Below are 14,648 nucleotides of genomic sequence, written 5' to 3'. Positions count from 1 at the left end.
AGAGGAAGTCTTGGTTTCTTCACTTTTATCAAGGGGCTGAAGGTATAAGATGAACAACTTCATTTCTCTTTCTTATTCTTGCAGGTTATGGTGAAGATGGCTTGAAACTTGGAATTTTATAGATGATAATCTAGATTTGATGAAAATTAGTGAAATTTCAGCCCAAGGTTTATGATTTTCAACCTTGATTTGTGTTGTTCATCCATGATATGTTGGTATTGAGCTTGGTTATGGACTTATGTGATGATTGGTAGCTTTTATTGTGACTTTTTAGCTTCTAAATAGGAATTTCCAGCTTTGGTAGTAAATTTTCCAGCTTAGGGTTTTGATTTCCAACCTAGATATCATGGTGATTATGTGATGGTTATGTACTTAATTTAGGTGGTTTTAAGGTCGACAATAAGAGCCTTTGTTTCCTATACTTTGTGCTTGATTTGGAGCTGTTTTATGGTGAAGTTGTTGCCATGGAATTGGCGGAAAAATGGGTAAAAATAGGGGAGGTGCTGCCCATTTGGTTTCGTGTAATTTGAGTGAGCGAAAGTGCAATTAGGGCTGTGATTTTTGGATGGTTTAGGCCTAGGGTACTTGTGAGTACTTAGAGAAAATCTAGGGATGTCGCATAAGCTGAAATTTTTTGCCAAGTTACATGTTTTAAGGAGGAAGTCACGATCTCTTCCAAACCGATTTTTGAGTTGTATATCTGGTTTTAAAACTTAACCATTTTAACCGTTTTTTTCCTCCATGGGCATAAGTTCATTTACTTGATTTTCTCTTAGCATTACTAAGTGAAGATAGTGCATCTTGAAAACCTTATTTACTTGCATTTTGCCATTTTAATTGATCGTATACTTTGCTAGTGGACAAGGGTCCAAACCTGCACTTGATTTTGATAAGCCGTGAACTATTGGTGAGTGTTTCCAAGTGCATGATTGAGCTTGATATTTGAATGAATGTTTTGCTAATACGATTGGATGGTACTTGAATTGTTTGGACGGGCAAGGGTGTACTTTATCGCACTTGCCCTAATGTGACTTATTACTGTTCACTGGTTATTGTTGACTTGATATACATGTGTACGTCTCGAATACTATCTGGAATTTCAAAAACCTTGTGATTAGTTAATCAAGTCGAGCCGGTAAGGGCCTGATCGATTAGATAACGAACCCTGGGTCTACTGTTTTGTCGAGTGGAGTATTATCTCCTCGACTAATTGATATGTTCAAGTATTACCACCACTGTTATATTGGAGTTCGGGCCCGGTAGGGGGTTTGAATGGTGGAAGGAGATTGGAGTTAAATAATGCACTACTCGACTGGTTACTCTACTTGAAAGTTGACGGAGTACCAACTACTATTTGGTGAAGCTATGACGGAGTTAACTCGCAAGAACTACCGTATCCCTTTTACCTGGAAATGTTGGATATCTAATGATTTGCTATTTGAAGTGTTATTGCCCACTTTTATGAACTATTATGCTCGCTACTTTGATAATTCAAGTTTTATACAATGGTCAATTCGCTACTTGGGTTTGCATGACGTTTTGGAACCTCACGGAGTTTTGGCTCACCCTATTAGTTTTGTTTTCCTTACAGAGGATACAAGCGTGGGCGTGAGGCTGGTACAGTCTGGCGTCGTCTAGTTTTTTATTTTTGTAAATTGTACTCGCGCTAGTGCTTGATTAGAGTTGGAAGTCATCTAGAACTTAAATCTTTTGTTGTATTTTGGGAATGCATGAATATTTGAGATAGACTTGAGCATAAATGTGTATACTAAGTTTGGAACTGTTGTTTCATTTCCTTTCGAAGTTAACTTGTTTTCTTGAAGTGAGTGAGTGAGTCCTGGCGAGCGTTGGGCAAGCGGTCCGCTAAACCCTGGGGTACGCCCTAAGAAGAGGTGGGGTCGTCACAATTTCTGCAGGAAGATTGTAAAGTACATGAAGCTTCGAAATCTGCTCTGAAAGTATGTTGGCTGTATTCATTACATCTCCACTTGGTAAAGCAAGTTTCAACAATTTAGTAACAACTTGATCTCTTCTATCGGAGACCAATTGCGCACGTTTATCCCCATTTGACATGGCTACTGCCATAGTTGTGAAGTTAGCTTCAATTCCCTCCACGAAGTCTCCAAATTTGCTGGTGAGAAGTTGCAATCATGCATCAAGATTATCCCTTGTTGTTGATGAAGATTTCATTTTTTTTTTTACATATTTGCAATAGGAGGTGATTGTTTCTTTTGTTTCTTAGAATTTCTTGTACTTGTTGAGCTTGGTTGAGTTGATTGTACCATGGAATTTACTTTATCTTCTTCTACTTTATCATCATCTCAGTTTGACATAGCATCAACCCCTTCTTCTCCTTCCTCAAAATTTTGGACAGCTTCCATATCTTCAATAGCTTGTGCAAAATCTTCAGCAACATTTCAAGTGGCTCTATTTCTTCCATATACAATTTTAATATCTCCTAAATATGGAAATTTGACATGCCAAAGGCCCTTTGCATCCTTATGAGTCTAAAACATAGATTAGAGAGGTAAATGATAATCTTAATAAAATTTTGAAACTGCCATATCACAATGTAAAAAGTAGTCAATTTCTTGCCTTGCACCAATCATCATACCACTGTTTTTCACAAGGAATCTTTTTCTCAGCATCATTCCAACTACAACCACTTTCTTTGCATATTTCAACAATTGCATGGCACCTATATTTTAGCCACTTAACTTTTGATTCAATATGTAGGCTGAATCGTTTGGTAAAAGTAGGTTGCTTATGCAAGATAATTTTAAGCAATTCACTCATATAATTATTTCAAAATCCTCCTTCTGATTTTCATATTAGATCACAAGCCAACTCTTGCAATACTTCTATGAGCACTTTCACCTATTCATTAGTCCAAAACATTTGTTTCTCCCTCTTCTACGTACAGTTTCATCATTCTCTATCCTATAATTTAAAAGTCAGCCCATATATATCAATTAATTTCTATAAAAAAATACTATATAAGTGAAATTTGTAATATAACAAAGCACATGAAAGAACCTACAATTAATTTAATCACACAAAAAAGTTGAAAAATAAATTTCACAATAGAAATACATCAAGTGTCAATGCAATTCACAAATCCACTACAAGAATACATCAAATGTCAATCCAAATTTAATGACTCTAAGAGTTAAGTATACATTTATAACTAACTACTAAGTCCAGCCCTCTAATTGTCAAATATTTCTTGAGCTAAATTATTTCTAAAATTTGTCCATTGGTTACTTGGCAAAATAGTGGATATGTACTCTACTTCTTCATCACTATCTTCATCTTCACTTTCATTTTTTTCACTTTGTAGTAATTCTTATGGATCAAAAATCATGAGCTTCCTTATCAAGTTGTGCAGTAGACGACATGCCATAATTATTCACATTTGTGTTTGAATTGGAAAAAATGAAGAGGATGCTAGAATCTTCCACCTTCCTTTTAGCAATCCAAAACATCTTTCTATGATATTTCTAACTTTAGAATGTTTCATGTTGAAATATTCCTCTAGTCTCTGTGATTGATAACCATTGAATTCATTAAGGTGATATCTTTGCCCTCGATAAGGGGCAAGAAATCCATTAGCATTACAATATCCAGCATCCACCAAGTAATAACAACAAATTCAATCATGCACAAATTAATACTAGACTAACTACCTTATTTTAGAAAAAAAATAAATTGATTGAATGGTATTGGATACTGCAATACATGTTTACCTTGTGGGACTCTAAGACCATTAGGTCCAGAGATAGCATTTCGAAACACACGACCAACATGTGCCGAACCTTCCCAACCAAGCAAGACATAGATAAATTGCATATTAGGAGAACAAACCCCTAATACATTCGTTGCAATATTTCCTTTTCTTGTTCGGTATCTTGATTTTTATTCAGTGGATGGTGTCACATCAAGCACCTAAACAATTCTATTCTAACAAAAGTCAAAAATGTAAAATGAGTTAAAATCTCTATATTGGATAGTTTGGATGAAAATATACATTTTATTAAATGATTGTATTTCAATTGATGAATTACCTTAAAACATTTCCATCTCTCATTTGTGCAATTTTCGGTAATAGGCTCGGGCTTCTTAAGCAATATTGTATACAATTTCAAAACTGTTAGGAGGCAAAGATTGAACTGATGACTCACTATTTCTCTACTTCTTCAAAATAGACCAAAAATTGTTCTACTTTTCTTGTGGTGAGCCAAAATATATACAAACATGGCAACAATTTCTTCTATTGACATGTTTCTTGTAACTTTCCAGCCTCCAATGTCTCTAACCATTTCACATAATATCTTAAATATTCGTCTATCCATACGAAATTTGCTAATACAATAAACATCACTCTCCCTAGTCAAATTAAATAAGTGTTGCATGCGCTCAGTGATTTTTTCTTCTTTTGATTTATTTGGTGCCTTCTACTTTTGAGATGAATGAATATTAACTGATACCACATCATAAAAAGTGCAATAACAACCATTATCATTCCCGATAAAATTTGGCTATTTCGATTTTTTGCGTCTTCTGTTTCCAATAGGTAAACGTGGCACCTTTGTCTACATAACAATATGACAACCAAAAATAAATATTCACCATAAAACATCAAATACAAATGCACATGTGTCAAATATAATGCCCCTCATATGGACAATACCTTTTCTAGTGTTTTCTGTCAAATATAATGCCCCACATATGGACAATACCTTTTCTAGTGTTTTCTTTCCTTTGGTTGATGTAAATACTAATAAGATAATTTGGAAGTTTTACAAATAAAGGTTGGCACCTTAAACAATCGTATACAGATGAAAATTGGACTATTTCTGCTCCTAATTACTTTTTCTTTTTGCCTTTAATATATCGGTTGAGTTGAGTTAAAAGATTTACCCAATCAAATTTTCTTCAAATTCGGTGATGCATATCCCCATTTTTGTTGACATATTGCTGTGAATGTGTATTATAATATTTTATTCTAACCATCAACAAAATTGATCAAGTCAACTAGATCTCTAGATGTTAACTAGGTGAAAATGACGTGACTGTCCAATTAATGTTCTTGAGGACTATATGCAAAACTGCCGAGACTTCGTGCTATGAATAAATCCAAAGATGGGAAGAAACAATCCAAGATATATGACTGCAGGATATACACATATACCAATAGGTAGCACGTGATGAGATTAAAAGTTCACAATAAATAATTCATGGGTAAATTCACTAGTCACTGCAGTGCTGAGCAATTTTTTCACAATTTAAGCAATAAAAAAGAAGCTTTGAGCAACCTCCAATCTCGATTCCCACACACAAACAATCTCATCTCCACCATCTTAAACAAATCCAAAAACACCCATATAAAATTTCATCCACCTCTCTTTCTTTGCAAAAAAACATAATGGCCTAACTATTCTTGGATCCAGAGATTCTGGGTCTTTCTTATAGACTATTATTATTGCTATTAATTATGGGAGAAATTTGAGAGAATATGAACCTTGGAACCTTTGGATTTGGGTTGAGGGTTTTCTTTTCTAGTTTTTCTTGGAGATCTTTCTCTTGGAGATCTTGTTGCACAATTTGTCTACTAAAGATGTTTGTCCACTGTTAACCCATTCAGATCCACTTTAGATCTCATTTTTTAAGAAATTTTGGATAAGAGATGAAGAAAGTACAGGATAATAGAAAATCTAATGAAGAAGAACAAGTAGAGAGAGTGAGGGGCATGTGATAGAGAGAGAGAGTAGAGGTATTAATTTCTTGTGATGGGTAGGTCTGTCCACAAAATATTGTGAAGGAATAACTTGAGCGTTTTGTCCAAAACCTCCCAATTTGTTCGGGAATGGGAGAAGTCCAATTTTATAGATTTGATTCCAAAAAATTCATTCCAATAGGTTTAACCCAAGCAACAGATAAGGGGTTTTATTCCATTCCGTGATTCTCCGACCCTTTAACCAAGCAGCCCCTCATTTTTCTTCTTTTTTTCCTTTCCTTTTTTCTTTTCTTTTCTTCATCCCTCTCATCCAACCCTTAACACTACCACCATCTTCATTGTCATCGTCATCCTCATCAATCTTTAGGTCATTGTAATTATTGTCAAATAGTATCAAATTTTGCCCTTTTTTAGCAGCTAAGTTTTACCTCAAATTCATGCTTAATAATCCTTTTTCTATTAAATTGGTTCCGGATAATTGGTCTACATTTCCCAGTGGTTGCCCCAACATATATCTTAAGGTTAATATTGATTTGGGAAGACATGAGACCAAATAACCAATCCAGTTTTAGACACATTTTACCATTTTTTCCTTTTGGTTTGGTGCACCAAAAAGATGGATGAAGGGAAAGGTTAAAATAAATAGAAAATTAAAAGACAACAAAAAGAAAAAGGGAAAGAATAAAGAAAAATAATAGTAGAATAACTAAATTACCGATCACATAGCCATGTGCACTGGCATGTGAAGCATGTGTTGTTCACTTTCCGTCAAATAAGATGACTTCTACCGTTTTTTCGATTAAATCAAAAGGTTATTTGGATTTTTTTTAACTGTATGAGGGTTTAGTGACTTACTAACTTTGTACTAAACCAGAAGGGTTCTGTGCATTTTATCGATGAATGCGAAGCATGTGTGTCATTCACTCTTTGATGTGAGCACGGGATTTATCAAACTGAGTTAGACGCAGACACGTTTAACATGCATGAAGTTTTCTGGTTCGCATCGTTCAAAGTCAAGAAATTGTCGCAAAACATATTGAGAGACTTGAGAATGAAGATTGGAAGCGTGTTCATCTCATTCAAGTGGTGGAAGAGTCATATTTAATGCGAACTTTATGTTGATGTTTAAGTTTTTAGTCATTATGTTATTTTCCATTATTTTAGTGTTAATTGGTAGTTAAATAATCGGCCAAATTAAGCCTCACGTAGGGCTGAATTTAGGGTTCCCCTTTCTTGCTAGATTTTGTGTTTTATTAGTCTTTCCAAGGTAAAATTAGGAAGCTTGTATTATTTCGAAATTGGATTAGTCTTAGTAGTTTAGATTTTAACTATAAATAGGCTTCTTTTATTTCATTGTAAGACAACTTTTTGAGAGATGAATTAATAAAAATGAGTTGTCTTCTTTTATGGAGTTCTTTGATGGAACGTGAGTTTCTTCTTGAACTGTATCAAGTATTTAGCTTAGATACTTGTTACATCATCTTGTTCTTTCAAACCAATAACCAATCCATTAGATTTCTAGAGACAGATTCTCTTTAAGTCTAACAAGCTAGTTATTGTTCCATAACTTGGTCAAGATAAATCCTTTCGCTGTTTGATCAAATTGATTTTTCAAGATAGGTTCTTGCTGAGTCGAGTTCGCGTCACTCTCCATCAAATAAGATGACTTCTACCGTTTTTCGACTAAATCAAAACACAAGATGTTATTTGGATATTTTCGAATTGTAGGAGGTTTTCTTTTTTTTTTTTAGTATAAATAAGAAGTCTTGAATTTGAATATTTGGATATTTTCAAATTCGAAACCTCTCACTTACACTTTCTGTCCCATATCGCTAAATCCATTCCTCCCCCAACTATAGGAGAGTTTTGTGATTTTGGGCCAAACCACAATGGTTGTGTGTATTTTACTGACCAAATAAAGAGTTTGTTTTGTTCTTTCTTAACCACAAAATGAAAAAAAAAGAAAAGAAAAAGAGAAAATAAAGTAAGTTATAGGCACTTCTCCTCACCATTGCCGTAATTCTCCTGGATCAAACGACGTCGTAAAGCGTAACTAGCCCAAACTTTCAACGAGGGTTGTCTGACGCAATTTCTCAATCTCTGAGTCTCCATCTCATCTTCTCTGTACTTCTAACAGTCTTACGGGTTTAACCTTTCTCCTTTTCTCTATCTCTTTGTCAAACATTGCTGAATCCTATTTTTGTTTTTTATTTTCCATTTTTTCCTCCATTTTTTGTTATGTTTTTGTCTTGGAAGTGAATTTTCACACCACAAGTCAGGATTTCATCGTCGGAAGGAAGAAAGGTAATTTAATTTCGTTCAGTTTTTCTTTCCCTGAATTTTCTGCTTAGATCTCCTTGAATCATTCGATCGGCAGTCTTCTTCTTGTCTGGTTGTAAGTTCTTTGTTGAAGAAATGCGTTTTTCTCCTTAATTTAGGAGGACCCAACCTTTTTTTTTTGTTGTAAATTTGGGCATATAATCGTATTTCTATGGGGGTAAATCGGTTTTGTGAAAGAACTTCTTTTTGTGCTGCTTGGAAACAAATATCGGAATTTCATTGCAGAATTATGGTGTTACAAAGTATACAATTGTAGATATTAAGTGCTGAATTAGCATATGCCGAATAGTAGCCATGTTTGAAACAATGTTGATGAGGGAAAGTTTAATGGATATTATAGAGAGTAGAGAAAAAGTAAGAATGGGTACTATAGGGCTAATGCCGTATTGGGGGGCTTGCGACGGACTGGTCTTTTTAAGTGCAAATTTTTAGCAAGAACGATGAAAGATGATAATGTTGGATATATGGATCAATGCTAGTTTGTTCTGTCAAGAAATTCAAGAACAATAGATATTTTTTGGACTTGACTGCGTTCTTGATTATTTGTTGTTCTTGCCAGACAAAGCATATAGGTTGTTCATGGATAATGTGTATTTGTTAATCATAAGATTTATTTCTGGTAAATAATGTCCTTTTGTTGTTAATAACTGGAGGGCAGCCTAGGTGTATATAATGAAGAAATTTTGAAGATTCCATGTTGAAATTACATGGACTCTGTAGTGTTTCAAATTTGTTTGTATGTGGAATGATTTGTGGTATAAGTAAAATGAGTGAAAGGATTTATTTGCATTGATAATTCAATTTCTGGTACTTGTTTGAATGAATTATTTTGTCAAATGCAAATATATGATGCCCCTTTGTAAAATTTTATTATTAAGAAACATAAAGCTTGGCTATTTCCGAAACTGTAGAGGTTATTATATGTGGCCTCAGTGCCATTGTCAGTTCCATGCTTTCCTTGTGAATTTGTTTTTGGAATATTTTTCATCTAGCTAAATTGCAAACGAATCCTTCCATTTTACACTGTCATGAAAAAGCTAATTGCTTTTTCTTGTCATTCCTGTGAGTCCAATTCTGAGCAAAAGGACATGCATAACCTACTTTTGAAGAAATTAACACACATAACCTTGAACTGTTAATTTCCTAAGTCACATCATTTTTCAGGCATTATTTAGACATGGGTCCAACATATTGTGCGATGGTTCAACATAAAGGTTGTTGAAATTATGCTCTGGGGTAAAAGTTGGGAAACTTGGGGCTTTTCCTATCAACTAGTCGGACTGCCTTAATAAGTCATGTTCCAGATTGGCTACAAGAATTTAGGACAGAGGAAGTAACGTATGTGCTCTTGTAAGTATGTATGCAGATGACTGTCGGTTATAGGCATACACATTAAGAATAGTTATTTTATTCAGACTCTTCACTTTGTCCTGTCTTAACCATGTCCGACTCTTCATTTTGCACTATAGTACCCATTCCATGGGACTGCTGTACCCATGTCCATGTAACATGGGAGGATATGTTATACATTTATTTATGAAGATGTCATATTTAACTGTTTAGGAATCTATCTTGTTCTTGTGTTATGTTTTGTATCTGTAGTATGCCCTTGTCTATATTTCCTTGATGAATCCATAAACTTCTTCTCTAGCGGCTTCCGCGGCCTCTTGTTACAGAGTTACATCCTTTAAACTTGTCTCAGTATATCCATGTTCTTATATGGGGTATGTTTATGCCTGCTTCAAAGCATGTTTCCATCATTACTGTATTGAACAGAGGAAAGTTGTTTACCAAGGTACCTTGATGTGCTATGCAAAATTAGCTTCTTCAGCTTAGTGTAAGCTAAAAGCAAGTACAAACAAAAACATGGGTTTCAAAGCTACCATGACAAGCCCATGGTGCCCTTTAATCTTCAATATATGGTTATGTTTTTCTGGGTTAATTACCTATAAAAAGCTGTGGTTTAAGCATCTCATGGTAACAGAAATATGGTTTTAAGAGTTGCCTTCTATACGCCTGTAATTTGGAATTGAAATCATGTTAAACAGTAGACTAAAAGAAGAGACTTTTACGAAACTGTCAATGCAAGTTGCGTTATGTTGCAATGGCAGAAGTACTAATGAAAATGAACACAAGAATGCTAATTTTCAGCCTTGTAGAATTGGCAATAATGTTAATAGATTTTGACTAGTAGTAGTACTTTGAATGTACACATTTTGCTGAAGTAATGTTTGATTATAATTATCTCCTGAAAATCCTCTTAGTGGCTGCTGATGCTCTGTTTTTGCAAAAATAAAATACTAATTATGAGTCTGCTATTGATCTTGCCCATTTTCCCCCAAAACCACAAGCTGGTAATTGCTTCCAGAACCATATGGGGAAAGAGGTAACGTACTTATACCATAGAGGTGTTACTTGTAATGTACCATATCTTCTTTTAGTTTGAGGCAATAGGGACCTGGCTCTGGCAAATTTACTTTTGTCTTATTCTGGTAGCATAGGTGAGACTGACTTGCTCTTCTCTATGAGATTTAGAATTTTTCAAGCCCTGTGGACTTATGAATTTCAACATCTTTAGACTTACCATCTGAGGATTTGGTGATGGTTAATTTAGCTAGTAATGATGAAAAGAAAGGTCGCAGTCTGTAATTGAGCTCAAGGTGATAGTTTCCTGCTTTAATCTGAACAGTTAATTAACAACATTTGGTTTAGAATGCTTGCAATGGTTAAATTTAGTTCCTCTTGGAAGATCATTTGTGGGCATGTTTTCATTGTTGTTCTCATTGCAGATATTGATTCATGTTGATTGATGTTTTAGGCTGTGTTTACAGTGTGTCAAATTATAGCCTTCATAGCTAATCTTCCTCAGAGCTCTGTTGTTATGCTACCATCTTTGTTGCTTTGTCTGAAGGAATTTGTCATTTAGCCCCATACATATCTTTGTTGTTTTAGTGAGTTGAATAAGCTGGACTCTGGAGCTTAAAATGGCATAGGCATGGACAGTTGTGGTCTACAATGGAATGAAATATCTTTGAGACCCTTACCGATATCTCCACAACTTGCATTGAACATTCCTTTCACAAGAATATGATTCAAGATGCAAAATCTATAGAAACTTGTTTCTAGTATTTCTTGGTTAAAAGTTCCTTGGATATTCAAGAAAGAGAAGAGTTTCCCAGGGAAGTTTAGGAGACATAAGAATTTTGTCTGCTTTTTTGCAGTTATTTAGGAAAGGGGCAGATGAAGAATACATATATTTTGTAGAGCTGTTAAATGTTGCTGATACTTGCATGCTCATTGTCTCAAATTTCCCTGTTTGGTTATATTTGAGTTTGGAGTTGTTTTCAACCTTCCTGTGTTTCTTAGTACTCTATACTAGGAAACCCCGGAAAGAGGGATGGTAGTGGTCTCAACAGTACATCTTTCTTTTGCTCTTTCATTTTAGGTAAATCTTTTAATTAGTGGTTGACCTGTAAGACAGCGAACATGTATCTTTTTGAGATTCTTTTATTTTGTTAACATCTGGTACCATATTTGATGTGGCAAGGCAGGAGCTTTTTCTGGATTTTGTGTTCAAAGACTAAGATGAGTCTGGCTTGTCTTGTATGCCATGGTGTAGAAAGTCCATCACAATCGTTTAGAAGTTATTCTGTTTCAAGTTCAGACAATGACGGAAGGTGTGCTGCAATTACCAGTTACATTACAAGAAAGACGATTCTATCACACACAAGAACAAATCATAGTGTTACATCATCCAAGGTGACTCCTCAACCAACTGTACCCAGTAATGTAGTTACAGGCCCCCCACGTTTGGTCCGAAGCCATGCTGTTAGAAGGGATCTGGTGAGAGACTGGAACTTTGATGAGGTAATATTGGAGCATTAGTGAAGACCATAGTAGCAGAAAGAACCAAAGACAAACCTATGGTGTTCTTATAGTTCATTAAACTATCCTTTTTCGTCTTTCTAGCATTTTTGGGTACTTTGAACATTTCTTTCAATTTACATTTGGGCACTTTGGTCATGGGATCCTACAACGAATTTGTTAAAAATGATAAATCTGTATTTGGTGTAATGCTGTCCATTTCTCTTGGTAACTGGGATAGGGCTCACAAGAAATGGTCTTTCTTGGCCATATCCCAAGTCCAGGAAATTGAATGACGTCGTATGGCTCTGTAAATTTCGTTAAGACTTGATAGGAACGCAGGGATTGCACTTTGTTAAATGTTCTCTGATGCCTCATGTATGCTGTTATTCTTCAATGGTGATAGTAAATTATTGCAAACCATGTTGCCCCCTGCTCGCTCATCTTCCCTCTGGTCCTTGGCTTTTAGCCATGCTGGTCTCCGCAGAAGGAGATTGCATGAATTTCATGATAAATTGTAAATATTCAAGAGCAAAGGGCCAAAGGTGGAAGGACTTGTGGGACTAATGAGTTATCACAGGAGGGAGGGGCTGTGATTGAACCAGTGTTTTAAAACTTGGATCAGAGTGGCCGGTCAATTGGTTGAACCGGAATATTCCAAAAAAAACTCCCTGCTTAGTCTTGGTAAATAGGTCAAAAGCTAATTATCGGGATCTAAATATCACGTCATATATCGGGTTCTAATTATCCAAACAACGGGTTCTAATTATCCAAACAACGTGATTGGTTTGTGAAATTAAGAAATTGTGTTAGTGACAAATGAGATTAATAAATGAATACCCCGACTTCTTCTTTCCCGAAACGATAGGATATTATACTGATTATACCAGTAATAACTTGACAAGGTTTGGGCAATGGCCCAATTAAGCTCTACAATGTGCAGAGACACTAAGGAAACAAACGTTTCTCATCCAAAAGAACACTTACAACATGGAGATTAATCTGTTCATTCTACTTAGTCTTTCATTTGAGAGCAGATAAAATGAGCATTGCATAAACATTGAACTTAAAACTAAGCCTGTCGGACCCGGACTCGGTCTGAACCTGCTATTTTTTTTCCTGGGTATGAATTGAGATATAATTACATTATTCGGATCTGGGCCGTACCCATTTACTCTAACAAAAAAGTAGATCGAATACAGAATATAAGATTTTGACCCATATCAGACTCGGACCCATTAAAGTAGATTAATAATTATAAAATATAAATACTTCTTAGTACAATAATACTTCTTTTCCCAAATTACCAATCCTTAATATTACAATCTCTTGGCTTCCATGTAAGACAATTCATACCACATAGAACTGCTTGAGATGTTGCCAAATAGATGCAGTGTCACTCTTGATGGCTCCATAAGCCAGTTCATACACAAATTTTGTTGGGTCTTATTTTTGCTGGGTAGACTCAATCCGGGACCCATCGGACTCGGTTTCAGGATTATAAGCACAAGACCCGGCGAGTAGACAGATTGAATATGGAATGGACATATTATAATGGGTTCGGGTCCAAAATATTTAATTTCGACCCATACCCGACCTGATGACTGGCCTAGCTTAGACCATAAATATCCTCCACTTGATAGAAAAGTCTGGTATCCTTTGCTCTTCTTGACTTTAGGTGTCTTAGCAGCTGTTGGTCAAGGGCTCCCACTTTTATATGGGACCAATGTTGTTCTCTTGCTTTTACCATTGCTAGTTTCACAGCTTCTGCACAATCTAGTTGTCTATTTCCAGCACTCATTTCTCTCATTGCCCATGTAGCTCTTTCCTTCATGTTGGCATCAGTTGCAATCATTCTAATTCCTACTTTCCTTCCTTCCTCACTGTTAGTGACTGCTACCTCTACATTGATGCAATTTCCTTCACCATTTGTTCTGCAGTGGCTCCTCTATTGCTCCTGAATACCACAACTTCCATTTCCCTATAGTATACATTTGGGGGGTTAAATTGCAAAATGCATATAGGGTTGAAATTCTTGAAGAGTACAAACTTGGGCGTCAATTGAGAATTTGTTGGGAACTGGCAAGGAATTTAGGAGATGGGGTTGAGATTTTCAATTTCAAATTGAAACAAATTTTTTTGATCTCGATGTACGTGAGATGTGTAATGTGTTATATAAAAAACAAATTTCCTCACGTAATCAAATTTTTTACATAAGATTTTTGTGTGCATCTTTGATTCCTTAGAATGGTATGAATTGCTATCCGAAGTAGTATAGGCTTATGAAACATCACCTGAAAACAGTATTGGTTTTGCTCCATTTTCCTGGAGTGGCTATGCTACATTACCTTGATATGGATGACTATCATCAAACAATGATAATAGAGCTTGACAATCTGGATGACAATCAACTAGCAATATTGGATAATAAATAGGCTAATAAGAGAAGAGTAGCCTGGTTATACAATTAAAAAATGGTTGAGAAAAGCTTCCAGGAAAGGAAAACAATATTAAAAACTATTTGGCTGATTGGATATAATGAACCTAAAGTCATCAAATGAAGCCCAAATAGGGAGGGTACAATTTAAAGTACATAAAGTTCTAAGAAGGGAAGCATATATATTGAGGAGAAAAAAGACAGAGAAACATTTCAATAGCTGGCAAATTTTTGACAAAATTTTTTTGACATTTTTGACTAACAAAATGC

At 35.3% G+C, this 14,648-nt stretch overlaps 1 protein-coding gene across 2 annotated transcripts; it reads left to right on the top strand.

Annotated features, from left to right (window-relative positions):
- The first annotated feature begins 7,792 nt into the window (after positions 1-7,792).
- On the top strand, positions 7,793-12,361 carry LOC113749824. Of its 2 annotated transcripts, none has more exons than XM_027293689.1 (2): positions 7,793-8,041; positions 11,625-12,361. In XM_027293689.1, the coding sequence occupies exon 2, from the start codon at positions 11,663-11,665 to the stop codon at positions 11,960-11,962; it is 300 nt and encodes a 99-aa protein (XP_027149490.1). In that variant the 5' UTR covers positions 7,793-8,041; positions 11,625-11,662; the 3' UTR covers positions 11,963-12,361. The 2 variants fall into 2 exon arrangements, with proteins under 2 accessions (XP_027149490.1, XP_027149489.1); XM_027293688.1 differs by having other exon boundaries at positions 7,794-8,041; positions 11,629-12,361.
- The last annotated feature ends 2,287 nt before the right edge of the window (positions 12,362-14,648 follow it).

Source organism: Coffea eugenioides, chromosome 10 (assembly GCF_003713205.1).
Source record: "Coffea eugenioides isolate CCC68of chromosome 10, Ceug_1.0, whole genome shotgun sequence".
Taxonomy (NCBI): Eukaryota; Viridiplantae; Streptophyta; class Magnoliopsida; order Gentianales; family Rubiaceae; genus Coffea; species Coffea eugenioides.
Note: the sequence above shows the minus strand (reverse complement) of the source record. Positions and strands in the feature narration are given on the sequence as shown.

Coding starts and splice junctions, on each gene's coding strand:
- LOC113749824 (XM_027293689.1), top strand. CDS start 11,663: ATGAGTCTGGCTTGTCTTGTATGCCATGGTGTAGAAAGTCCATCACAA.